This window comes from Eupeodes corollae, chromosome 3, assembly GCF_945859685.1.
Source record: "Eupeodes corollae chromosome 3, idEupCoro1.1, whole genome shotgun sequence".
NCBI classification, from domain to species: domain Eukaryota; kingdom Metazoa; phylum Arthropoda; class Insecta; order Diptera; family Syrphidae; genus Eupeodes; species Eupeodes corollae.
Window position 1 is genome coordinate 60,122,547 of NC_079149.1, and position 27,736 is coordinate 60,150,282.

Below are 27,736 nucleotides of genomic sequence, written 5' to 3' on the forward strand. Positions count from 1 at the left end.
AAAATTAACTTCCAATTAAGGCAACTTTAATGGAAAGTTATTCAAGAAAAATGTGCCTAACTATTGAGTCAAGTCTGCTTCTATCAAAATGACAATTGATAATACTTCTATCTTAATGACAGTTGATAATGTTTTTTCATTCAACTGAAAGCTGAACTTTATTACTATACGATTTATTTATTTTCTGCACAATTTCATTTAAGGCTTTCTGTAAAAGTGTTCCTTGTCAATTTGGAAAAGAAATAACTAATATTTCTTAACAATAAAAATTCAAATCGTGATGGACTTGTAGCTTGCCTGAGGAGTGCTTTGTAGACAGTCATTTTGTTGGTACTTTTTGTACTATGAATTTTAAGAATAGGTTTGTCAAGTAAAGTTCTGAATTTGAAATTCATGACACTTGAAAAACTAACTAGTTGTCTTGGTCAAAATTTACGTTCAAAGAATTAAGTTAACTGCAAATGAATTTCTTGTTGTCTGAACCTGCCCATTGTACGAAAATTTGTTAATGAAATTGATGCATTTAATGAGAATGCTATCGAATATTTAGAGAATAAATTTCATTTTAGTTATAGTATAAAATGTTTGTAAGGGTTAAGTTTTAAAAACAAACCCGATTTTGATACTTGCATACATTTTTTACTGATTTAATGATATTGATTTGCTTTTTCAGGAATTTGTAAGTCTCTAAAATTTTAATGAAAATGAATATGATAATGAAAAATCCGTCTATACTTGAGTAAACTTTTTTTTAGAAAAACAAGCTCCAAATTCAAAAAAAAATCTATGATTTTGTTTTTTCTTTGCCTATTTCTAACGCAAGCTCTGAAAGAATTTTCAGTTTAATGAAAAATTCTTGGCGGGAAGAAATAAATAAAATATCAATGTCTGTGTTAGAAGCAGAGCTTATGATAAAACAAAATTTCAATATGTCTTGTAAAGAATTTACAGAATTCTATTTAACGAAATACGTCTTAAACGAAATAATTTCTAAAATTAACTTTATATCCTCTTTATTTATTTTTTTAAATCTCTTTATTGAATTCATTTTAATATGGGTTCCCTTTCATAGTGAGCTGGTATATAATTTCTAGCTTAATGTCTCTTATTCCGAGGTTGACCTTTTTAATTTACTTGGACTGTATTTCCGATTGAAAAAATTTGATCTTAAATGTGTTTTTTTTAATTTCCAACATATTCCCGAAGATCATGAATACACTTTTCCATCTGTTTTCATCAATTTTATAATCTTTTTTACCACTCTGCATGAGAGTGGAAGTCTAAAACATGACTTTTTCTGGCTTAGAAAACGTTGTCAACGAAAACTATTTTTGGTGTTTGGAAACAAGAAACATTCGTTAGATGTTAAATCAAGACTGCATAGTGGATACATTCGAAGATTCAGTTTTTTTTAATTGGTTTTCGTTTTCTTGATGAACAATGAATCCAATTCTTTCATTGTATTTTCTCAATTTCCAATAGACTTCCGGCAAGTAATGCTATTTCAAATTGATCTTATACATAAGTTCCTGGAGTGAAAGGGTGACCATATGCACGGTTATGGCAAAGAAACATAGAGACACGACATACAAGTTTTGTTAGATTTGGTTTATTTTGATACACTCATTTGGTTTTCAACCTGGAAGAAACTGATTGTGGAAGACCTTCACAAACTTCATCGTAGAGTAAAGGGCGCCACTGCACCGCCGCCGGCCGCAGCCGGCCGTAAGTCAGAAATAGAACGCCGAATATTTTCTTCTAATTCGTCATTTGCCTCGGGCTTATCTGCGGTAGGCACCCGACACATAACCCCAACAAAAATAGTCCGCAGGTTAATGAGCTCACCAAAAGTTTCCTTCAAAAAATTGCTTGTTTGATTTGCTTTATAGCACGTAGCGCTAACCGAATCGATACTTTGGTAGTAAATTTGCAAGATTTGCTAACGTTGTCCCAGAGGATGTCTATTAATAAAATATAATATAATAAAATGGCAAACCAAATAAATCATAAATCATATGACAACTATCAAAACATTTTAGTTCAGAATGTTCAAATGAATACATTAAAGTCCTGAATAATTTGACTTGTTGTCAAATGATTGGAAAAGAAAAAAGAGTGGGATGCGACCCACACCGATAACTTCCTATCCCTTCTGTCGATATGTCTTGCTTTAAACCTTAATAAAATGTTCATAACAATATATTTTTTTTAATTTATAAATAATTTGTAGTAAATATTTTTCTTTATTCTCTTAATACTTGAACTGAAAACCATTTGTTATCAGTTTTTTTTGTAAGTCTTGATAAAAAAGTTGTGAGTAGAATTTTCCTAAAAAGTTAACTAAAAATTATTAACATATTTTGCATATGTACATGTTAACGAGATTTTTAGTCGGAACCAATTTCTACCAATTTTAGCTACATTTTTTGGAGATCTTAATTTTTATGAAAAAAACTAACTGTCGGATTTTTATAAACATTTTAGTGAACACAATATTATCTGTTAGATTAAATTAGTTTGAAGCCAATATTTATAATTTTTGAACAGATATTTTAGTCGAAAATCAATTTCTGACAACTTTTATTATTTTGTCTTTTAGGTTCTAATGTTTTGTATAAAAACTGTCAATTGGATTTTTCTCAAATTTTACCAGATGTCAAAAATATTATTCTTCGTTGCATACAATTATTTTGGAGATAAAATCATTTCTGTTAGTAACATATTTGGGGTGACAATTATTTTTATTCAGTTTCAATTCAATTGAATGCAATTTTATGTTAATAAAAGATTTCATTCACAAAAGATTGCGTTCTCCTTCAAGAATATCGTAATTCATCCATAAAATCAAGTCTAAGTATTCTGCCTATTAAAGTTGGCAGCCGTGTTATTCAAAAGCTTAAAAGAAAAGCTTGAAAGAGCTTTGTTCAACGAAGAAACCTAAAAGATAATAAATCCATTCTACTTCCATTTCCATATTCATCGGTTCACAAAGTCCACATAAAAACGAATCCATCGTTGCGCTATCACTTACTCTTCGTCTTCTATATGTAAATGTAATTCAAACAACAACAACAAAAATGTCTCTTAAATAGCCCCTGCCATAGTGAAATCTAAAACACACATTCAGTTTACACCCAGTTGCCGAACGGTCAGGTTTATTTACGAACGGAGACGGTTGATATCTAAGCAAAGAGCATAATTTTGTAATTCTTCAACATTCACGAATTTGAATATCTCACTTGAATCTTGAACTTTAAAGTTGGCCTCGATTCAGGTTCATTGTAAAACAATCTTGTGTGTTTTTCCTTACAAAAAAACAACCTATAACTATCCCCACTGAGCCCGATATAACTCATTCAAAAGACTGCATTTGAAAGTATTTTGACCCCCGGTCTTCCTGAATTCATCATCTTATTATTACGGTCTCGGTTTCGGTTTAGTTCCTAACCTGCTTCTGGCTTCTGCTTCCACTTCCCGAAGTGCATTTTTGCTACCACTTCCACTTCTAGTACGTGCATTGTTTAATCAATTTATTCATTCAAGTACAAGTTGGTAAGGGGCAGTTTAACTGGCGGCAATCGGAATCTTGGAACTTGTATATTATCTTCGTCAGGCGTGTAATTTGCACGGAACGAAGTTACTAGAGCCCGTCCCGTCTTCGTCTTTGGTCAGTCGAGTTAGCCTGTTAGTAGTGGACGTTATATAACGTGTGTTTTGAGCTAAAATTGCAAGTCAAGTTGCCTTCCGTGCGTCCATCATCGCGTCGTTCGTCGTCATCGTGTGTGTTGCAACAACAGTGGTTATTCCCCATTATTTCTATTGCAACAAATTGCAACTTGATCGATATTTATGTAGAGATACTATTTTATAATAATTATTTGTTGCCGTCTGGTTTATTTATTAATGACACGTTGATGGAATAACAATAATTTGAAGAGCCATCGACACCTTTTAATTTTAGTTTTGTTTTTCTTACAAGAACGTGAATGTAGCGTTTGTGTTTACAGATAAATGCTTATAGTCGCAACGGTATAATTTATTTGATCTGTCAAAATAAACAAATAGTGTAACTTGGGCTTTATTTACTTTGAAAGTCTTATAACAAATATAACTCATTTGGCACACGTCCATTTTCATTAAAAATAAAAAAAAATAGTAATAATTTATTGAGAAACTCATTTCGATTTAAATATTTTAATTTGTGAAAACAAATAAATAGACTAAAAATAAAAATGACAAAGTTTCACCAAACGTCAATTGTTATTTTGTTAACATTTTGGATTGCCTCCGTAGCTGGTTATGGATTCGGAAGGTGTCCCAAATACCCTTCGATGCCTAGATTCAATATGACACGAGTGAGTAACATTTATTTTTATGAAATTTCAAATCGAACTCAAATGGGAATATTTTTGTAATTTTCGTGACCGTTATTTTGTATGTATAAACATTGATAACGTGTTTATATTTATTTAAAAACTCTGGGTGAGGTTTTATTATTATTTTTGTTTGATTTTTAAAAGTTACTACTTTTACTTTTTCGGCTTAAGGTATTCCTCATATGTTTTTATTAGGGGTAAAAGTTTAAAATGGATCTGATGTTTTTGATATTTTTTTTTAAATTAAAGTTGATGACGCATTTTTAGTTTATTTGATTTATTAACAAATTTACCACTTAACTTAATAAATACAATTTATGCGATATGTTTCTTGGTGTTACGAGTTTATTAATTCAATTGAATACCGAAAAATTGAAGACAATGATGACGAGGTGATGGCAATGAATTTAGTATATTGCCTAAGATGTTTTGACTATAGTAAATTTACATTTTACGAGCTGCTAAGCTTTTTAATGGAAAAATTTAAAACTATTTATATTATAAAAATAATTGTTTATATTTAAGCCGACGAGTATCAAAGTATGAAGACATCAGTAGGTTGTGTTTTTTCGTCTTCATTTCAAGTTAGGAACTACCATGGAATTCAATATCAGAGTGCAAAATAATTGTTTAAAGATAAATATTAGACTTTTTAGAACATAACAAGGTTTCTAGGATCAAAAGTTTACCTAACTACCTATTCTATAAACAATGCAATGTTCTTATTTAATAACTCGATTTCTTCGACAAAAACGTGAAGCTCTATTGATTAATATGTTTAGGGAACACATCGGTCTTTTGACACACACTGTTAATATTGGCTGTGTTCAATCGCCTGTAGATAGAGTACTCGGTTAACTTTTTGTTCTTGTTTTCGGTGTAAAATAATTTACGGTGGCGCTACAATCCGAGATGGACCTGAACCTTAAGCAACATGTGTCTCAAGCTCGGTCACTACCTAAATGTCTCCAGTTTCGCACTCCAAGTTTGTTTAGGTTCCCTTCCACCTGGGTGCGCCACCTGAGTTGCGGTCTTTCTCTACTGCGCCGTCCCTCGAGATTGAATTAGACGACTTTATGGGCTGGAGCGTTGATGTGCATGTGCCCTAAGTCGTTGGACAATTATTCTTCTGACTAGATCAGTATCCCTGTACAGCCCGTAGACTCAACCGTCCATCTATGTACAGAAGCCAAAAATCAAAATTTACCCGGAAAATTTGTCTCTCTAATCATCCTAAACATTTCCCATCTTTCCTTGACAAGTTCCAAACCACAGCACCATATATGAAAACCGGGAGTATGGTGACTTTAGTTTCTCGCGAGAGGGGACTTTACTACTCAATTTGAATTTATAGCGGTGGCTAGCCAGACAAAGTTCATAACTTCCTCACAGTTATAGCTGTCAATTAAGACGTTTTGTCCATGACGTTACTCTTTCCTGATGACAGAACTTACTTGATCTTGACCCCAGTAGCCACTAAACTCATCTTCTCCGTTTCCGTCCTCGCAATGCTCAAAAACGCGCTACTTTCATCACGCTTTGATCTTCCAATTCATCGGTGTATCCGAGTAATTGAATGAACCTTTGGAAAATTGCTCCTCTAGTGTTAACAATTGACAATTTTACACAGTTTTTTTCATAACGATATTGAAGAAGTCGTATGGCAGTACATACGAGATAAAATAAAATGACATATTTTTGAGACCTTTATGGAGATTTTGCACAAACGGTAAAGTTTGACAGGGATTCCAAAATTTGACATTGTTCTATAAAGTTCCTTCTCTACTGTCTTTCGTCTACTTGGTTCGTCATCAGGAAATCTGTCCATATTCAAAGCTTGTTGGCGGTTGCAATAATTTTAATTAAAATATTTGACAATTGTCTCTACTTAGCTTTAATTTATAACCTTTGAATGATATTTTGTATTCATTCTGTAATAAATTAAAAAGAACATTGGGTACTTACGTACCAACTAAGAATTTTATTAACTTCATATAGGAAGTTCCTGTAATGGGTCCGATTTGTCAAGTTGTAAATGTTGACATTTCTCGACGTTTTAAGGTCCCTAGAGTCGAAATAAAAGCTTTTTTAAAAAAGATTTCTGTGCGTGTGTGTATACGTAGCGTCCATAGCTAAAGAACCGGTAGAGATATCGACAATTTTCACCTCGGAAATTTTACGAATACAAAATCATTTTATCTACAAAACAATTTTGTGCTATGAAAAATAAAGTTTCTAACATCTGGTAAAATTTTTAGAAAAATCAAAAAGGTATATTTATAAAAAATAAAAACCTAAAAAAACTTTACTCAAAGTTGGTAAAAATTGAATTTCGTCCCAAATATCTTTTCAAAACTTTGAGATTATGGCTTCCAACTAATATTTTCTTATAAGAAATATTGTTTTCAACATTTTGAGAAAAATTGAAGTGACAGTTTTTTTTACAAAAAATAAAAACCTAATCAAAAAAATTAACTTTCGACTCAAATATATTTTCAAAACTTTGAGATATTGGCTTTAAAATACTTTTATCTTTGAAAAAACTATGGTTTTCAACACTCAGTAAAATTTTTGCGGAAAATCTATTTTTTTACAAAAAATAAAAACTTTACAAAAAAAGCAATACTAAAACTTGGTAAACATTTACTTACTACTCAAAAAGCTTTTAAAAATTAAAAATATTGTTTTCAATATTCAGTAGCGGGTCGCATCCCAGCCTCTTTTTTTATTAAATGGTGAAACAAATTGATCCCAAGTAACCAATACAAAATTCCAATTAAATTTAATCATTTTTTCTTTTCCAACACATATGTGCTATTAAAATACATTTTAAGTGCACATATTTACTCAGTCACGTACTGGACATTTTAGTAAAACTTTCATAAATGTAGAAATGTTAACGATACATTACTGTATGTTTTTTTTTTTGAAGAACACAGAATTTATTTTTAATATAAACAAATTTGTATTTAGTATTAAAAACTCATGCTTAAGCGATGCCCCTGTTACCTTTTTAGCGATTTGCATTTTTTAAAGTTGAATTTTTACTTCATAAATACAAGTTAAAACAATCTCCTATTTTCCAGTCACGACTCTCGAACTTAATGTCAGCATCAATGCAGGAAACTTAAATTAGACACACACATTTTATATCGTGACGTTAATTAAGGGTTCTTCTAAAAACTAAATTGTTCAGTACCTGCACCTGCATATTATTTGTTAGATTCTCTCGTAAAATTAAAACTTAAGAAAAAAACTTCAATAGTTGCGCATTCAATCTTTACTATAGTTAAATCAAACTTCAATGTTTCTTCATGTTTAAAATACAAGAATTTAGCCATGAAAATGCACATTCACCAGCTTCAATCTGAATCTCATTGATCACCTGTCCTAAAGTGCATTATGCACAAGACATCACATCTAAAGTTAAATAATGAATAAAATAAACATCATCAGTAAACCAGTTTACGTACCTACATGCATGCATAGATATGTAATACTTTGTATTATAGCCTTGCATGAAAACAACATCTTTATACTGGACTCGAAAACTTAGGGTCCATGGTTAACTTGTCTGTCCTCATTTTTTATTGACATATCACATGACACATAAACCTATTCTAGAGAGCCAATAACTAATACTACATCCATATACATATGAGTAGAAGTACATTATGTGAAAAATAGAATTGTTTTAATTGTTAAATGGTAAATAATATTATTTTCTGGAGAATCTACACTGTACTTGAACAAAAAAAAACATCTTTTTTTAAACCCTAATTATTCGAAATCGAGATCTAGCACTTGTGGGCCATTTGCTAGTGTCTTATTAAATCATAGGTATTTCTGCTCGAAATCTTGACAGAAAGTCCGTATTATACCTCCGCGGAACAAACAAGCCGTTTCAAGCTTAAACAGCGTTTAGAAATTTTGAATTCTTAATATCAAAGTGAATGTCAAATAATGTGAATTCCAAACAGTTGCATATCAAATGTAAAAACATTCATACAAAATTGTATGTCCTTTTTCCAATTCCTAACTCTTATCTCCATGAATATCCGCTTGATAATATTGGACAGACGATAAAAATGGACTGCACTCAATGCGTATACGAATACAAAGCACGACCCAGATATGAACAATAATTTTCTAAATCATTTTATCCAAGTGCACATTCATGACTTTTATGTGATGTTTTCTTCTTAATAAATTATAATTAATTATTTTTTTTTATCTCATTTGAATTTGAATCTCTATGATTATGATTGACGTAAACAATCTTTATTTGCATTCAAGACTAACAAAAGCAGATCTGTACCACCACCAGTATCTCTCAGAGAAATCTTTAAGTCAATGAATGTTGGTTATTTGCTTAAAAGATTGTCGTAGGCTATTTTTCTACTTGAAAAATGTTGGCGGTCAGTTTCTGAAGTTGAACAAATTCAAAGTCCACTTTAATTACAATTAATCTGAAACCTACTACGGTTTTGTATTTCTTATTTTATAGTTTGTAATTTTTTAATTTATTTTAGTTTTACAACCAATCGTTGATAAACGAAGTCAAGTATTCAAGTAATCAGAATGTATTTAATTAAGATCAACAACTATTATATTTTATATGTTTTTATCTCGTTTAAGCAACTGTAGAAGCTGACCATAGAAATAATCTGTAATGTAGATTTGTTATGGGTCTATGTATATAAACAATGTATTTTTTCACAACTCATTTGTCAGCTCAAATGAAAATTGCTTGTTTATTACGATTGAGGGACGTGGTCGACCTTTTTAGACTGTGACATTAGACCGCCCTCACGTATGTATTTGGATAAAAACTTAAATGAAAGGAATTAATATTATAAAATTGTTTTCTTAGAAGAGTTGGACTTTATCGGTCTAAGCGCTGACCATAGAATTACTTAAAGAAAAAAAGAGGCTGGAATGCGACCCACACTGATAACTTCCCATTCCGTCTGTCGATTTGTATTGGTTGAAAGTTTGTAGGTTTTCGTGTTGGGTTAAAAAAGTTGGCAATTGTTTTATTCTTAAAAAATTTTAAATTACCAACAATATTTTTCATATAAAGAAATAGTTTAGTTTGAAAATCTAGTTTTGTTAAATAGATTTTTGGTCGAAAACAAATTTTTAACAATTTAAGTAGCATTTCCTAAATTTTTACAAATTGGAAGAATGAAAATAATTTGAGAGGTATCAAGAACTGAACATTAATTTTAACAAAATTTGTGTACTTTTTTTTTGTAGATTTTATTATTTTTACGGACTGTTAGATTTTTTTTTTAAATCTACTGAATATCGAAAACAATATTTTCTGTGAAATAAAAAAGTTTGAAGACAATATTTTTTAAATTTTTGAAAAGCTATTTGAGTCGAAAGTAAATTTTTACCAAGTTAAAGTATTGTTTTTTTTAGGTTTTTATTTTTTGCAAAAAAAACAATCAATTAGAATTTTCTCAAAAATTTTACTAAATGTTGACAACAATATTTTTAAAAGTAGTTTAAAGCCAATATCTCAAAGTTTTGAAAAGATATGTGAGCCAAAATTCGAATTTTACCAGTTTTTATTAATGTTTTTTTGTTTAGGTTTTTATTTTTGTAAAGCAAACTGTCAATTCGATTTTTCTCAAAATTTTTTAGAATGGTAAAAACAATGTTTCTTATAAGTAAAAAGTAGTTGAAAGCCATAATCTCAAATTTTTGAAAAGTCGAAAATCAATTTTTACCAACTTTTGTTAAACTTTTTTATGTTTTTAGTTTTTTGTAAACAAACTGTCAATTCGATTTTTCTCATAATTTTATTTAATTCTTGACAACAATATTTTTTTAAAGATAAAAGTAGTTTAGAGCCAATATCTAAACGTTTTGAAAAGATATTTGAGTCAAAAATCAATTTTTACCAACTTTTGTTAAATTTGTATTGTTTGTAAGAAAAACTGTCCATTCGATTTTTCTCAAAATTTTACGAGATCTTAAAAACTTTATTTCTCGTTGCACAAGATTGCTTTGGAGATGTAAATATTTTGTATTCGTAAAATTTTATTTTTCCAGTTTTTTTGATTTATAAAAAACCGTTAATTGGATTTTTTCCAAAAATATACTGGTTAGGTATCACGTTGCAATATACATATAATATACACTTATTATAATTCAAGTCTCTACCGTCATTTTTGCGTGAGATATTTAAGGTTAATCAAAATGGTCACCTTTTTTTAAACTGCTATGGTAAAAAAAAAATACCCACGCAATGTCAAAATTTTCAATTCGATAAATTGGAACCATTACAATAACTTCCTATGGAAGTTAATAAAGAGCAGCTTTGTATAAATTAGTCGTATGATCTTAGCAACTTGAATAATCTGATACCAATTTTTTTGTAGGATACAAATTATGGGCTTAACAAATTTAACTAATTTTGAATAAACTGTTTTTTTTGGTTGGAACAGAATCCATAACTTCAAAATCGAGAAAACACATTTACTTGAAAACCGTGAGTGCCCAAAGATCAGAACCCCAAAAATCCGGAAAACTCAAAATCCGGAAGTTCATGATTTTTAGACAAGGTAATTAGTACCGTTAATGAGTCCTAATTGTGTGTAGCTTTTGTAGAAATAAAAACTATGTTGTCTGGAAATTCTAAACTACTAAGAACTTCTCCAAATATCCTCATTCAAAATTTTGTCTTCCAGTTAGATTTTTTTGGATAACATCTTCTAGGACTGAGACGTCTGACGTCTCTACAATATTTTGGTTTATGTTTTGATTTTTCAGGTAGGACCATATAATTTCGTGTTGTTGAAAACCCTTCTTTAAATCCAGCTTGTTATATTGGTTGATTGTTATTAAAGTCTTCTTTGATGGTCCTGTAAAGCGTTTTGGAGATATATCCCTCCTTTCTTGTTTTGTGTATTAATGTTATCGATTTTTCTTTCCATTCTTCAGGGATTTCTCTTGTTTGTACTATTTCGTTAAGTATGTTTGTTAAAATGTTGGAAAGGGAGTTTTATCATATATTAACATTGCTGATGATATTCCGTCATTTCCGGTGCATTTGACTTTCTTCAGATCGCCTATGATCCTTTCGATGATTTCCCTACTCAACATGGGGGTGTGTGTCGGTATTAAATATATGTTGTCTCTTGTAAACTCAATGTAAATGTAAATATGGGCCACAAAATAGGTTCAACAGGTTTTCGTAACATTATTCAGGACTAGACAGCCCTTATATTATTTTTATAAAACAATGATAATATTTTTTAGTTACAATTTTTCAAAAATGGTTTATTTTATAATAAAACAAATTAAAAACAAAAAAAGCTACCTGTTCAATTCAATTCAACTTCTCCATTCAATTCAAGTGAGAATGTAATCTCAAGTTCACTTAAACTCAAGGACTCTAAAAAGAACCTTTATACATATCTGTAATAGAGTTGCATTAAGTGATAAGGTCAACAAAAATGTTTTAAACATTATTGTTTTTATAATTTTGCATGTATGCTCAAACTGTATGATTATTAAAACACATGAACTTAGCATTAAATTAAATCAAATTAAACAAAAATAACATTAAATTCGTAAGAGGCTTGTGGATTAAAACCAAAGTGAACCAATTAATCTTTAGCTTAATTGGACTTATTTTCACCTTCAATCGAAACAATCGAAACACTCAAGAAAAATAACAATTTTATGGACGAACAAATTCCATGAACAAAAATAAAAAACAAAAACTAAATTATTGCAAAAGTGTCGATTTAAATGAATAATTCAAATTTGTTGTCTTTATTTTATTGTAATTTTTCTTTCGCACTAAGTCAAACTAAAATAATTTTTGTGGCATTTCACGCTCGGCTCGATGCCTCTGCATGCAACACCATCTGAATAAATTTATTGCGTTGGCTTCAAATCTAAATTTAGGTAAATTTATTCGGAGGTTTCTTTCTTAAATAAAAAAAAAGAAACAATCTTCATAACTTTTCTTTAATTTTTTGTTTATATTTTTTTTTCAAAGGTGAAATGTGTGATGTAGCTAAAATTGGTATCCGAAAATTAAAATAACTTTACTATAGAGATGACTAATCGGCATCTTCATCATTGGTAACGGGTTTTTACAAGGTGTCAATTTCTATTGTTCGTTTTGATAATGAATTTTAAATTCGTATTGTGACTGAATAAAGACTGTTGACCCAATGACCTTCAAATGGTCAAATTAATGCTTTAAGCCATATACATACTTTGTTATTTGATCATGCCCTTTTTTATGTTGTAAGATGAATATCATAATCGTTATCATTTGATGGTAAGAAGACGAAAGCCATAAATTTGTTGACCAATTTGACCTTGACTTTGTGTTCTGGTTTTATTTTTTTTTTTCTATTTTATAGTGTCTACAACTTTTATGTTAAGTAAGGTCAAACTATTGACAGTTTTTTAAATTATGGAGATCGAAATCTTTCATGGAAGATTGTTTTCTAAAAACATTCAAAGTTCGTGAAGAAGTGGTAGTTTACAAACTACAATCTTAATTCTTGTGCTTGTGTTTAAATTGGTATACGGTAAAGAGGGCATATAATTGAATGTCAAAAGGCTAATAGGAATTATAATTAAAAAAATACTTTTATTTGTTACCTATTGACTCTATAGCCGTTTTAATTTCTATTTAGTTTTTGTTTGCACTTGAAAAAAAAGTTACTGAGAGTAAGTAAGTAAGCTAATTGAACTTAAAATTTTTAATCATAAAAAATTCAAATACAAAGTAATTGAACTTAAGCAAGCACACATGACAGGTTTCAGTTGTATTAGTTTAGAAGTAGAACTTTAAAAAATAAATAAATTCAGTTTACTTTAAATCTAGAACATGCAGACTGAGCGGTCTAGCAGTTTCAGTTTAAGCATTAGTAATTTGAACACTGGCAGATATTTTTCTCTTCAAAATGTTGACTTAAAGAGAATTCTGCACAAAGATGTCGGATTTTCCACTTTCAAGTTTCAGTTGAATCAAAAATATGAATGAAGCCAATGCATCCATAAAGAGTGACATTTTGGTGCAGATTGTGCATTTGTGGTATCATTCTACCACTTGTCTTAGAAAATTCGGCTGATAACAATGTTTTTGTGGGGAATCGATGTTGTATCAACAATCCAGAAACGCTCTCAACGATGCTTTTGATGGATTTAGGTTTAAGACAAGGCTAAAACTTTCACTGTAATATGACTTCTTCGACATCGTTCTGGAAAGAAAGAAAGAACAAGCACAATCTGCCAAAGGCCTGTGCAATTACTCAGATACGCCGCGCCGCCGTTGATATGAAATATAGATGTAGACTGGAGGAGACAAACTGTATACAACAATGATCTGGTCAAAAGAATCAAAGTCCCACACCTTAAATGGCTGAATAAATATCAATTCTCGAGCCCTCAAGGTCTTCCAATCCGATCGTGGGAAAACCACAATTCAGTTGGCGGACGCAAGTAGGAGAGGTCAATTAAATCGTCCAAATATTCGTACGATCGGAAAAATCGTGCAAAAATTTGAGATAATCGGGTCTTCAGAAGATGTGAAAACATTAGGGCATGCTCGTTCAGCTCTTATAAATAAATTGGGTGGCGCAACAGTCCGTTGAGAACTAGGGTCTAGTGACTTACAACTCTCAACCATTCCTGTGTGCTAGTAATGTTGTCAGGAATGGAGGGGACCTACAGTTTATATGCTGAATCCGAACGGCTAATTTGAGAAAGCACTTTTTCATGACAAGAGTTACACTTGGAAATTTTGTCAATTCCTCAGTACTCGTGAGAACACTTAAGATGGCATAGGCAGGGTTCAACCTAAGACCTCTGGCATGACAATCCAACGCACTACCCATCATGCCACGGGTACTACTCGTTCAGCTTTTACTGCAGAAAATATTGCTGTTGTTCGTGATAGTGTGGCTGAAGAATCATCCACTTTAACTTGTCGTCGTGCCCATCAAATACACCTCCGATGCAACCAATTTTAGAAAAAAATCATCTTATGTCATGAAGTACATTTTTACTTCAGTGGATTCGTCAATGAACAGAATTTCCGCATTTGGGCGAATGATAATCCAAGAGGGGTTATCTAAAGTTTGAACTTCCGGCGGCCATTCATCCGATATTTTGTCTCATACAAAACCGAACCATACCTTTATTGTCATAATAGAAAGAAATTGCACTAATTGTCTAAATGATTTCTGTTTAATTCAAAATCAACTTCCGCCTCTAAAATGTAACCACCTTTCATAAAATGATTTCGTTTTTCTGAAGATTTAAACAAAAAAACTTCTATTCAGACCACCTTTTATTTAGTTTTATTCGGCAAATGTTTTTCAAAATGATTCACACTTTTGTTTAAAAGAAGAAGATAGATTTTGCAATCCAAATTAGTTTTAATAAAAATGTAAATTTTATTCGGGGAAAGTAAGGGAATCAAAAACAGCCATATTTAGTTTTCTATGGGTTTAAACAAACAAAAAATCAAATCAGATAAGAAATAAGTCACGGTCTTACATAAATATTCATGCACTTCTTAAGAAGTGAGAAAAAATTTTAAAATTCTCTTCATCATCTTGGTCTATAAATTTCGGTCAATTAAATTCTGCTAAAAATCTAGAGTTATCTCAAATCACTCTTTGTATTTATTAACAAACGTCACATACCTATCCCAAAAACTACTAAAGTTGGACAATGTCGTTTGTTCAATAAAATTTAAAAATATTTAAGCGTTAATAATTTTTTAATCTATAATTTTATATCGCAAATATAGTTTCCGCTAAAAGAACTGAAGTTGACACAGACATATCATCACATACATTATACAAATACATATTTAATAAATATTTTGAATGCATAAAATGTTTGCTAAAAATTTTAAAATTTACTTATAATAAAATGGAAGTCACTTTATTTGAAATGCTTTTTTTCAAACTCAATTCACAATTATTTGAGTTCATTCTTTTAAATTATGATAATGATTTCTACATCATTTTATTCCAAAATCAAAACTTGAAAAATTAACACTTATATTTTATAAATTTGCATAATATTACACGCAAAATTCAATTTCATTAAAAATAAATCAAGCTCTTAGGTAAAAAACTTTTCACCTTTGCTATTAAGTTAAACAACACTAATTACGCTCATATAGAAAAGGATGTAAATTTGGCGTATGAGTGCTTTTTTTTCTCTTTGAAAACATAACCACAATAATTCGCTACTACCGATGTTTTCTCTTCCAATTGCTTTAAGACTCGATGAACAGAAAATAATTATAAGACCAATTAGACCAATGGTCTTAGTATACATAATTTATGTAAACGAGTACAATAAAATAATTTGTATAATAAAAATAAGACTTCTATGCCAAATGTTATATCGGTAGCCTTAAACATCTGTATCACTTCCTTATTGGTGCTTCCGTACATTTTTCGAACATTTTAATAAAAACATATTAATATTCCAATTTAATCGCTTCCATAGGTGGTGCATATATTTTGTTGTTTAATATTTTCGTTTATCTCTCTCTCAAAGGCAGTGTGTCAAACATCGGCAGTTTTTTAGTTTTTGTTAATTTATGATATTTTTTATACACAGACAACAATGGCTGAGGCTTAAATTAAAAGAAAAAGTATTTATAAGCCTATGTTGCTAAAAATACCTTCAATATTTTTTTAGCTCTCTGAAGTCAGTTTAATAAATTTTGCATTAGAGTGGAAGAGTGATATTGAGTTTAAGTTATGTGTATACAATTAGCATGCAAATTGCTTGCTTGAATATTAACATTAACTTCCTTAATTATTGTTTTTATCTTCGCTGTGTTATATTATGACAACGAGCGAATGGACGGCTTCATTTGAAATATGGGTGCCTATAAGCTCATGGTGTACTCAAGTGAGTTAATAGCTTTTAGCTTAATAAATTTTAAACTTAATTAGGTATTTGTGCCATTTACAACAACAGTTTTTTATTTTGATTATTTATATTCTTCATGGGTGCAAACTGCGAAGTAACTAAGAATAGCTTTTTTGTGGCTAGGTATTGTGTTAAATTTTTAGCTCCAAATTCAATTTTTCAACTCTTTAGAAAGGGACATAACTCAATAGAAAAATTTGAAAGATTATTGTTTTTAACCAGTAACGTCTGTTGTGGTGAAATTTAAAAATACACCTACTTTAGTGTAATTTTTTGCTCTTCCGGTCCCACAAATGTTTTTGTTTTTAAATTTGTAATGCTATTTAGATTTTAAAATTACCATTCAAAAGGAACAAATAATTTGTTTTAAGAAAATTCACTTGCGTTGCTATTTCGGTACAAATTGTTGAATACGAGAACTAAATCAAACGCAATTTTACAATTTAAACTTTAAGGATCCTGACAAAAACTTTTAAAAAGTGATGTTTGGTGGTATATTGTACACTGCCGCTCATCTGAATAGGTACACTGTTTTACGTAACTTACTGTAAGACTCTTTGCATATATACATATGCATGTCAATAACCCATTTTCGTTATGCATGTAATGAAAGACTTTTAAGGCTTAGCGTTATTCTCACTGACGAGCTAAACTTAATTCCTTACAAAAACTAACGATTTTTGGCTTATTTGAATAGAACCAATAAATGGAAGAAGACAAGAAAAATAACGGTAATAAAATAAATGTAGTTAAATAATTCGTTTTCCACATTAAATAGGTAGAGGCACAATAATCTTTATTAATATTTTGTATTACCACCTGTTTTTGAATAGTTTCAAAAATTTGATTTGGAATTGAGTATACAGTGTTTTAGGTATTTTAGAGAAATCTCTGCCCACGCTTTTTTAATTCCCTTGATTAAGATTTTCGACTCATATACCTTACCGGATAAAAGTGCCTAACGTTATTAAAATCAGAGGAGTATGGAGTTCATATTACACTTTTATATTTTTACTCTCGATCCATTATTTAGCCGACCCCGCTGAAAGAAAGAAGCATTATCATGTTTTGATTTATTGAATTCGTTAAACAAACTAACGTTAGAACTTAAGACTAATATAATATTTATTTTTAGATTTATAGATTTACAAATTACAATGATTTAAGCAATTTGCAAAAAAAAAGCTAAAATTTACTTTAAATGTTTTACTTTTAAAATCATCGCTTACGGAATATACCAAAAAGTAATACTTGTTGTAAACTGAAATCAATTGATTGAGGGACTGTTTTTACCATAGTTCAATCTGCTTGATATAGGACGTAAAGGAACTTGTCTTCTAAAACTTGTACGACTATAAATAAAGTTTAATTGTTTATAAATGACCTATTGATTGATTTTATAATAAAGGACAGCTGAATGTACAAAATTATAGCTCAAAAGTTCCATAATAGGAAATTGCTTTTGATATGATGACAGTGCCTTCACAGCTATGTAAACAGCTTATGTTCTTCTTTTGAAGGTCATGAAAGTAATTGTTGTAGTCATCTGGACCTTTTAACTTGAATTTTGTTTTATTGAAAAGATGACTCGCTTTCACTTCAATTTCCACGACATGTATTTTTTCTTAAATTGGAGACGATTTTCGTTCAGAAGTGGTTTTTTCTAGATTGTTAACACCAGTTTGAAGTCTAATTTTTATAGTAGTATGATGAGAATTTAAAGCAGCTCTATAATTTCCACTTTTCATATTTGTCCAGTAGTTTTTGATGTTTCGCAAATAATTAACAACTTAATTCTGACTTCTTTCAATTTTGTTACCGATTTTTCTTTGGCTTAACGTTAATGACATGACACGCTTTTATTTTACACTTATCTTCCTTGTTTAAGGGTTTGGTGGACCCATTTTCTTTCTCAAACGCTTTCAAACAATTCGTTTTACATACAAAATTAAAATTTTAGTTTATTTCACCCACGAACATCTATTAAGGATTAGAGTTTAGCTGGTCAGTAAGAATAACGGTAAGATTTAGTAGAAAATAGTGTATCACAAACTAAGTGAATAATAATGCTTTTTTATTACATACAGCTGCGGTCAAAATAATAGCAGTAAGAAGAAGGGAATACTGAAAAAATTGAACCTAATAAATATCTAATGATCTTTAATCGTTATAAATATTTATATTTATTAAGCCACATTAATTTTAATCCAGGTTATGACAAGAAAAGTTTGGATTTTATCAAATAAATAAAAATAAAAAAATTTTACCTTCAAGGTAAAGATTTGCTCCGGTCAAAAAAATAGCAGTATTCACAAAAATTAAGGAAATTAACAAAATGTTGAAAAAAATTTCAAGAAAAATTGTTAATATTTGGTTGTAGACCCCTTATTGCTTATAACGGCCTCACATCGCCGCTTCATAGAATCAACCAAAGCCTGACATCTCTCCAATGGGATACTTTTCCATGCAGTCTCAACTGTTATCCAAAGCTGATTATTGTTGGTCGGTTTTGATGCTGCAACCATTTTTTTAACATCTGCCCAAAGGTTCTCTATTGGGTTGAGGTCAGGTGATTGGGGAGGCCAATCTAAAACAGAAATATTATTTACCCGAAACCACTCCTTAGCTTTTTTGCTGGTGTGCTTCGGGTCATTGTCTTGTTGAAAGACCCATCCGATTGGCATTTCCTCCTCTGCGTAAGGCAGCATGGTTCCCTGAAGAATGTCAACGTAAACATGCTGACCCATCACACCATTTATTCGGTATATGGGACCTACACCGTGGTATGAGAAGGAACCCTATACCATAATGCTAGAGCCACCATGTTTAACGGTTTTACGTGTATACCTAGGCACGTATTGAGCATTTGTTGGGCGTCGCACATATTCACGAGAACCAGGGCTGCCATACAAAACGATTTTGCTTTCATCCGTCCATAAGATATTTCGCCAATCCTGAAGGGGCCTATGAACATGGGTCTTGGCAAACTGAATTCTTTTGGCAATGTGTTTTTTTGTCAAAAGTGGAACTTTTCTGGGGCTTCTGGCGTTGAGATTATTTCTTCTTAAAATTCTTTTAAATATTTCTACACTTGCGTTCAAATTTAATTCTTTTTTATCTCAGTAGCAGGCAAGTGGGGTGAGGCTTTCGAGCTTCTTACAATTCTCCTTACCGATTTCGGAGATAAAACTTTTTTCCTGCCGCGGGTTTCAGGTTTTTCTTTATTATTTTTTGCATTCGAAATCATTTTTGCCGAGATTTGAAGAGAGTTTTGGCTTTGTATATAAACTGAATAGTATTATCATGGAACAGAAAATTTTGGTACGAAAGGCGGACCATGAGGGCGCTGTGTGTACGGAAATTTGGTGTGGAATCTAAGAGCGACTGGAAGTATAAAAATATTGAAATAAATAAATAAAATATATTACTCAAATGTAAACAAAAATCAGTCGTTGCCAACGTTACCTGAGATTTGTTTTATTCATACCTATCAATGTATAGAAGATATGCATATACAATACATTTAGTTGTATGTGTTTTAGATTTGTTAGCAGAAAATTGTATTCATTTGATTTTAGATTTTCTATTTTTGTGAAATCTGAAAATTTAAAAGCAATGTTTTCAAATTTAAGTTTTGATACAATGCTACGTTGCCATATTTTGAATTTTTCCATAGCAAATACATTCGATGTAGGTATTTTTTAAATTTGTTTTTTTTTATTGTAATGTGGGTAGTGGGTGGGTTGGGTAGGTATGTAGAAATGTAAGTATGAAGGAGGTTGGTGTGTATTAAGCTGAATTGTAAGGACTAAAGTCGTTTCGTAATTGGAGTCAAGTCATGACTCAAGCTAGAATTAAACAATGAACTTGAAGGGCCAACGCGGTGACTCTGTGACGTCATAAAAACATATAAATATTCTGTGTCAACGTTCAAAGCGTTAATGCTTAAGAATAAGATGTTGACTATCACACGATTAGACAAAATAATTTTTATTTAAGCCAACGTTATTTTTATTTTTTTCATGAAAGAATGTTAAAATTGGTACAGTGAGTTTTTGGAGTTAAAATAGGTATATGAATAAGTACGATAGTATTTGTTTAGGTTGGCAGGTTGTTGCGTAGATAAAAATGGAAGGAAGTAAAATAAAAATATATTAAACCAAAAAGGTAACAAAATTAGTTTAAGAACCTACTATTTTCCTTACCCTCATTTTGGTTGTTTCAAAAAACGGACAAATAGCTAAAGATTACTACACTATCTTCTTCTTAATTCTTGCGTTCTTAGGAAAAAGGACAAATGACTTTGGTTTGTCAGGTGTAATTAAATATTTAAGTAATCACGTTACAAACATGACATTCTAATTTTAAGGAATTTAATTAAGGAATAAAGATTAAAAAACCTTAACATTGAAGAAATACACATCAAATCTCAAATCAAAATTAAATTCATTTTTTATTTCTAACTTATTCTTTTTCAATTTTAATTTTCACCTCAATTACTATTGATTTATATCTATGGTGCTAACATCAAATCAACTTAAAAAGTTTTTAAATAAGTGACCATTAAAGCTGTAATTTGAACATGAATATATCGAGGCCTTCCCGGAAATTTATCGTAAGCACCAAAATAAATTTAATCGTAAATGACAAATTAAAAGCTTACTGCTGTTTCTTGAAATAACTTGTACCCATAGTCGGTTTTGGAAATTATTAATTTTGCTTAAGTTAAGAAATGACAATAGCCTTTAAGGCTCTATGTGTTATTAGCAAATTTTAATGATTAAATTTTCTTTTTGATTGAAAATGTTGCTTACAACAAAATGGCGGGAAGGGCTCGATATTTTTAATATAGCGGCTGGTATGCAACCCACACTGATAACTTCCCATTCCAATTAATTACTTAACTTTTGAATTTTAAACAAGATTAATTTTACCTGATGTCAAAAACGTTATTTTTCGTTACATACAATTGATTTGGAGATAAAATCATTTTTTGTTCGTAAAATTTTCGAGGTGAAAAATATTTTGTTTTTCAGTTTTTTCGTATTATAAAAAACGTTAATTGGAATATTTCCAAAAAATATATTTGTTTGGTATCGTTCGTGAGATATTTAGGGTTTACCAAAATATTTACCCTTTTTTCAAATAACTATGTCAGAAAAACCACCCACGCAATTTTCTTGAGAGCCCTATTTGCATCTTTCTACATTATTATCTGTATAACAAAATTAATTTAAGTCCATATCTCTACTGGTTCTTGAGCTATGGAGGACGAAAAAATCGTCGCGAACGTACATATGAAAGCACAGACAACTCTATAAAAATCTTTTATTTCGACTCTAGGGACCTTGAAACGTCGAGAAATGTCAAAATTTTGAATTTGACAAATCGGACCCATTACAATAACTTCCTATGTTAAGTTAAAAATGTTCGCACTATTATTAGCATGGGTTAAAAATATTTGTCTCATTTGAAAATGATTAGAAAAAAATAGGGAAAACCTTAATTTTTCTAATTGGCAACCACAAAAAGTTTATATTCTAATTTGTCTTCTATTTTTTGTCCTGTGTGTTTTTTTAAATGATTTCATTGCCAATCAACCAATCAAACAATCAAAATAACAAATTATACAAAATATAAATAATAAATTATAACAGAAATGTATTTTCATTGACTCCCTCGAACTTTCACTGAATTTGTATACATTCTTCTCTATTTTCTGTTTTTTCTAATAATCTGGAAATTTATTATTTTATGTTGGAATTCTCGCTCATTTTTACTCCCACCCCAATACATTCCACATGCAAAACATGTGGAACGAATTGTTTAGGAAGTCGTAAGAAGATGTCAGGTCGAGCGTTCCTTCTTCATGATAGTACTATTCAATTATATATACAAAGGTTTTGGACTTCCGTATAAGTTTTTCCTTCAGAAAGAAATTGGCGAATTATTCGGCGTTTCTCCGTAGTGCAGTGTTTACTACGGCCCATACTGCAAGTGTATCTGAGTATAAATATGATAATACAATGAGGCATTGAAAGCTTACCTTGAAACTTGAGATAATTATAATTTAAATGTGTACAGGTTCTTAAAACAATATACAAATACCATAAGCTTGCTAAAACTGCTATTATTTTGACCGCTAAGATATACACTTTAAGAGCATTCGAGTAACATTTGGGAAAAAACCGTTATGTCATGGATTTTTTTTTCCGGAAATGGAAGACAAAATGTTCTAGTACCAAAAAAGTAGTTAAATAATGTAATTAATTGTTCATATATTGCATTGTACTAGAATATATTAATAGGGAGGTTACACTGCTATTATTTTGACTGGCACGTACATAACACAGAAATGTCATGGGAATACATATTCAGGTAGGTATAGTAATTTACAGAAAACAGTGAAACTATTCAGATGATCGGCAGTGTACATTTCAAAAAGTTTCTTTGTTTTCAAACGCTCTTAAAAGGTGTGTGATTTTTTTCAATTCCCTGAAACATTTTAAAACCATCTAGTTGCTTTAAAAACTAGCTACAGGACATGTTTGACAGATCTATCAAGCCATGACCTGAGGTTTCATAATATTTATATTTCACAATTCATTATGGAACATCGTGTATATGTTTTCCATTTTAAAAATGGAATTTTATTCACGATGATTTCAATTTTTTTTTGTTTTGCCCTGCAACTTGAATTAAAAAGATGGCTTCCGTCTTTATGATCTGATTTAAGAACTTGATTTAAGTTTTTACAAAAAAAATCAGGTGTTTGTTGAAAAATATTTTTTACAACCATTCCACATAAATTTTGTTAAGCCTTCTACATATTGTCTAGCTAAGCTAGATCCCAAACTTCTCTTCGTTATGAGATTTTTATTTGTAGTCTTCTTTTTAAATCATTAAACTATTTTATACATCAAAGCGAATTGAAATCATAATATTGTTTCATGCATTTCCAACATTTTGTTAATGTGACGGTTAGAAAATTGTCTCAAATGCCTTAAGCTCACCAAGCCGATCCTAAATTTACAGTGTGTGGGGTAACCAAAGGAGAATAATACAGAAAACCCCAATTTTCAACAACAAAACATGTGCGACCTAATTGATAAACATAAAAAGGTGCATTAGGAGAACCTCAATCATTCAGATGTGGGGGCGTGATTAGTAGAGTATCAGCTCCGTAAGCTAATTGGCTTTGGTTTCAGTCTCAGTGACTGTATAAAGTTGTACAATTAATTTAAACGAACCAAAGACTAAGTACTAAGGCAACCGTGAAACATATGTAATTCCATCTTTGTAGTACCACATTCAAATGGTTGTTGTAGAATTTAAACCCTAAAAATGTTCTAGATAAGAACCCGGTCATTGCCGGGATCCTTGTCCAATTAGACTGGGTCGAAATACCTTGAAGCCAATTGGCTTAGTCGTGTATGTGTGATTAACAATTTTGTTAAGCTACAATTTTTTGACAGTTTTTGGCCAGTTTGTATTCCGGAGATCTCAGAGATTTCTATATTCTCAGAAATATGAACAAAATAACCATCATTCGCACTCAATTGAAATTGAACTCAAAATAAAACCAGGGCTAGCTAGGCAGATGCCGTTAATTTCAAACTTGCAACTTTACTTGACTATCTTTTGCTCGTAGAAAGTACCAACAACATTATTATTTACAAAAAAAATCCCAGCACATGTAATAAGTTCACCATTACTTGTGTTTCTTACTGTAAAGAAAATGTTCTTACTATTTTTCCAAAATAAAAGTAACTCTTTAACACAAAACCTTTAAGAAAATAATGCACTAAATATGAAAATGAATTACTGAGTTATTAACTTCAGCTTTCAGTTGAATGAAAAGACTCTATTGGCTGACATTTCTACATATGCACATATGTATGTAATTAGACTTGACTTGATATTAAGGGAGATTTGACTTGACTAACTTTCCAGAAAAAATCATATAATGTTGCTTTAATTGGTATGCAATGCAGCTGCCAATCAAATTTTAAAAACTTACCTTACCTTATATCGTCTGAACCCACCAAATGTCTACTACAAATTTTTCACTTTGGCTGACAGAAATTTGAGAATAGAATCTTTACGATTCGATTTTTGAAGAATTCGCTATCGCACAAAGTTTAAAAAGGAAAAAAAGACGTGAAAAGCTAACTTGATTCCTATAAATGAAAATGAATAGTGAATTGCGATTATATTTCATTCTCCAGCTCTGTCAATCAATTAAATGTGAAATATCAATACTTAAACAAATTCTCAGATGTCTTAAAAATATAAACTGGCAACTTCCTATAAACATCATTGTCAGGGTTTTCTTAGAAGACGTTTCGCATTTTGCATATCAAATCTTAAATGCGTAGACGCCAAATTAAATCAGCAAACCATCTGACTGTGAAGTTTTAGAACTTTGATACAAAATCTGATAAATATTTTTCATTGAATGGTATGATATGAACATATTGTACTACAATCTTCTTCTTGTAAACATATTGTTTGAAATTTACATGTTTTGTAAAGGGTTTAGGATTTTCTAAAAATGTTTTACTTTTTCCAAATACAGATTATTTTCAGAAATTATCCTTCGATTAAAAGTTTTTGTTTGAATATAATAGTTAGTTCCTTTTTTTAATTTTAACATTAATTATTTCATCATTAAAAATAAAACATTGAATTTAATTTACTGTAATATTTTATTTTGTAGGTTCTAGGACAATGGTTTGAAGTAGAACGCTCATTCTATTTGCCCGAAATTGCATCAGGTTGTACAACTTTAACATTCCAACCAGCAATTTCCAATCGAGAAGATGATCCAAGTCTCAATAGTGTCTATAAACTGGAAGTTGCTATTAAAACTGTCAATAGATTGTAAGTACTTTAATTTAATATTTTATTTTCAACATAAAGATTCAATATTTTAATGATAAATAAATAATTTCAGAACTGGAAATCCCTCTGTTAATTTGGGTTATGCAACTCCAGAATCTCGCAAGTCCTCTATAATGGACTTTAAGGTTTGTTAACAAATATATGAAAACAGATATAGAATTAAAACAAAATTATTCTCATCCTTAGTTCAACACTCGCTTCCCAGATGTCATAGCAAGACTCTTGCCAGGTTCAGGAAAATATCAAGTTCTTTATACAGATTATGAAAACTTTGCAATTCTTTGGTCATGTTCGAGTCTCGGTTCGATTGGATATTCAGATCAAATATGGATTTTCGGAAGAGATCGTGATTTTCCAGCCGAAATTCGTGTCAAAATCTATGATGCTTTAAAAAAACTAAGTTTAGAACCAGATAGATTAGTTTTAAGTAAAAATAAAAATTGTCCTTCTACACTTTGAACAAAAAAAAACAATATGTCATTAAAGATAAAACTATTTAAATATACTATAATATGGTACTGAATATATAAGATAGGCATACTACATACAAATAAAATCATTCTCAGTTTTATTTTAAATACATGCATATTATCCAAATCAGATCAAAGTTATATTATAATATAATATTATTGTATTTAAGATTGTAAGGGCCTGTGATAGTCAATCGTTATTAGATTTAAATTTAATTATATAAATATATTTTTGTTAATATTTAATGAGTGTCTAATATAATTATATCTGATTAAACCTTTTGTTTTTATTTAAATTTTATTTTAAAAATCGATGAACAACAAATTTTTTGACGAAATCTTTTTCTGAATCTTTCAGCCTTTTTTGATGAATCATCGATTCATTCTTTCCTTCAAACCAAGAAGTGATGATCGTTGGAAGGTTGAAAAAGCTAAATAACAATTTAAAATTACAAATAGTTAAATTGCTGAATGGTTGACAAGATTAATGGCTTGACAGCTTGAAAAGTCATATAATTGAAAGTTTGAAAAGACAATTTTATGAAAAACCAAATGGTTTAATAGTTTCTTGTAGCTGTCTAATTGCTTGGGAAATGGCTAGTTAAACGGGTCTTAAGGCTACTTGCAGTTTCTTTTTTTTTTTTACTTATTTTTTTGGTATAGTAGAGAATGCCTTTCTGTAATTTTTTTTTGAAATTGATTGACTACAGAAACTCCAAAAAATACTGCAGATTGGTGTAAATTAATTTCTTGCCAAGTAGACACGATAATCTCTGAACAATTATTAGCGCATATATATTAATCTTAATCGACTTGGTTTTTCTTAAACCACAACTGACATTATATTTCAAAACAAATATGTGTAATTCATAACTTGATAACACTTCTGCTGGTAGCAAACCCGCAACGACTATGAATTGTATGACATAGAAAAGGTGTAGCTAGGTTACTTTAGTTGAGATGTCATACCACTTTCGCATAAGTTTCAAATTGGGTTTTCTGCAGATAAAATAACCTCTTAAAGAGTTTTAAATGAAACGAGATTTTTAGTGAAACTATCATAATTGACAAGCTGTTAAATATTTTGACCAATTGCACCCAAATTTAGAAACGTAATTAATAATAATAATTCAATCTATACAGTAACAGGAGATATTATATTTATAATACAGTAACAAGCCAATATATGAAAACAAAATATTATGAATTTTTCTTAAATTAAAAAAAAAAACAATCGGTTTTAATCGTAAAAAACTCAAAAATCATAATTACATTAAAAATGTTTTGAGAACACAAGTTTTCTGCCATAAAATAAAAAAGTCATAATTTAAAAGTTTGTTTTTGTTGTTTTGATTGAGTTAAAAATATTGATTTGTTCTCAAGATGTTTAAGTCGAATAAAATTTGTAGTTGTTCTTGTAGGTTTTTTTCAATACAAATTACGTTAGTAAACAGAGTTGTCGCAAATCTGCTGGCTCAGATAGTATCCCACCTATTGTTCTGAAGAGGTGTTCTTCAACGCTAACAAAACCCAATAAATTGTTTCGCTGATGACAGTACCATCAGCTTTTCATTTTCTTTTTTTAATTCTCATTCCTGTTTTTCGGATAGCAGGGTACGATAAGTTCATTAAATTCTTATCTTGACAGCATTGTCCAATAGGGAATCAAAACCGTAAAGAAAACTAGATGCTGCCTACTGTCGCAAAAGCCTAATCCTCCCCCAATACCACTATGCATGGTTGGTACTGAACAGCTTTCAGTTCTAAGTACATGCATAACACCAAACTGTCTCTTGTGGAGCGAGCAAATATAATATTAAGTCGCCAAAAAATCTACTAAGAGTTTAAGTTTTCTCCGAAAGAAGTTTTTACAAATTCTAATCTGGCTTTAATTTAAAGAGCTTTACAAATTATAGGTGACAGTTTGCTAGATACAAATTTTGAAGCTCTTGAGCACTGTCGTCGTAAGGTTTCATGTCTGTCATAATTTTATCGCTATTTTAGTAAACAATGCTCAAATGAAATAGCCAGCTGCATTTTTCAACT

At 30.3% G+C, this 27,736-nt stretch overlaps 2 protein-coding genes across 2 annotated transcripts in view; both read left to right on the plus strand.

The window, feature by feature from the left end:
- The window catches only part of LOC129949652 (uncharacterized), a 180,856-nt gene that overhangs the window by 124,763 nt on the left and 28,357 nt on the right, over window positions 1–27,736 (plus strand). The gene's annotated exons all lie outside the window — the stretch shown is intronic.
- Window positions 3,118–25,967, plus strand: LOC129949653 (apolipoprotein D). Its single transcript, XM_056061238.1, has 4 exons — window positions 3,118–4,355; window positions 25,036–25,199; window positions 25,273–25,345; window positions 25,407–25,967. Exons 1-4 carry the CDS (start codon window positions 4,233–4,235, stop codon window positions 25,677–25,679), a joined length of 633 nt encoding a protein of 210 aa, XP_055917213.1. The 5' UTR covers window positions 3,118–4,232; the 3' UTR covers window positions 25,680–25,967.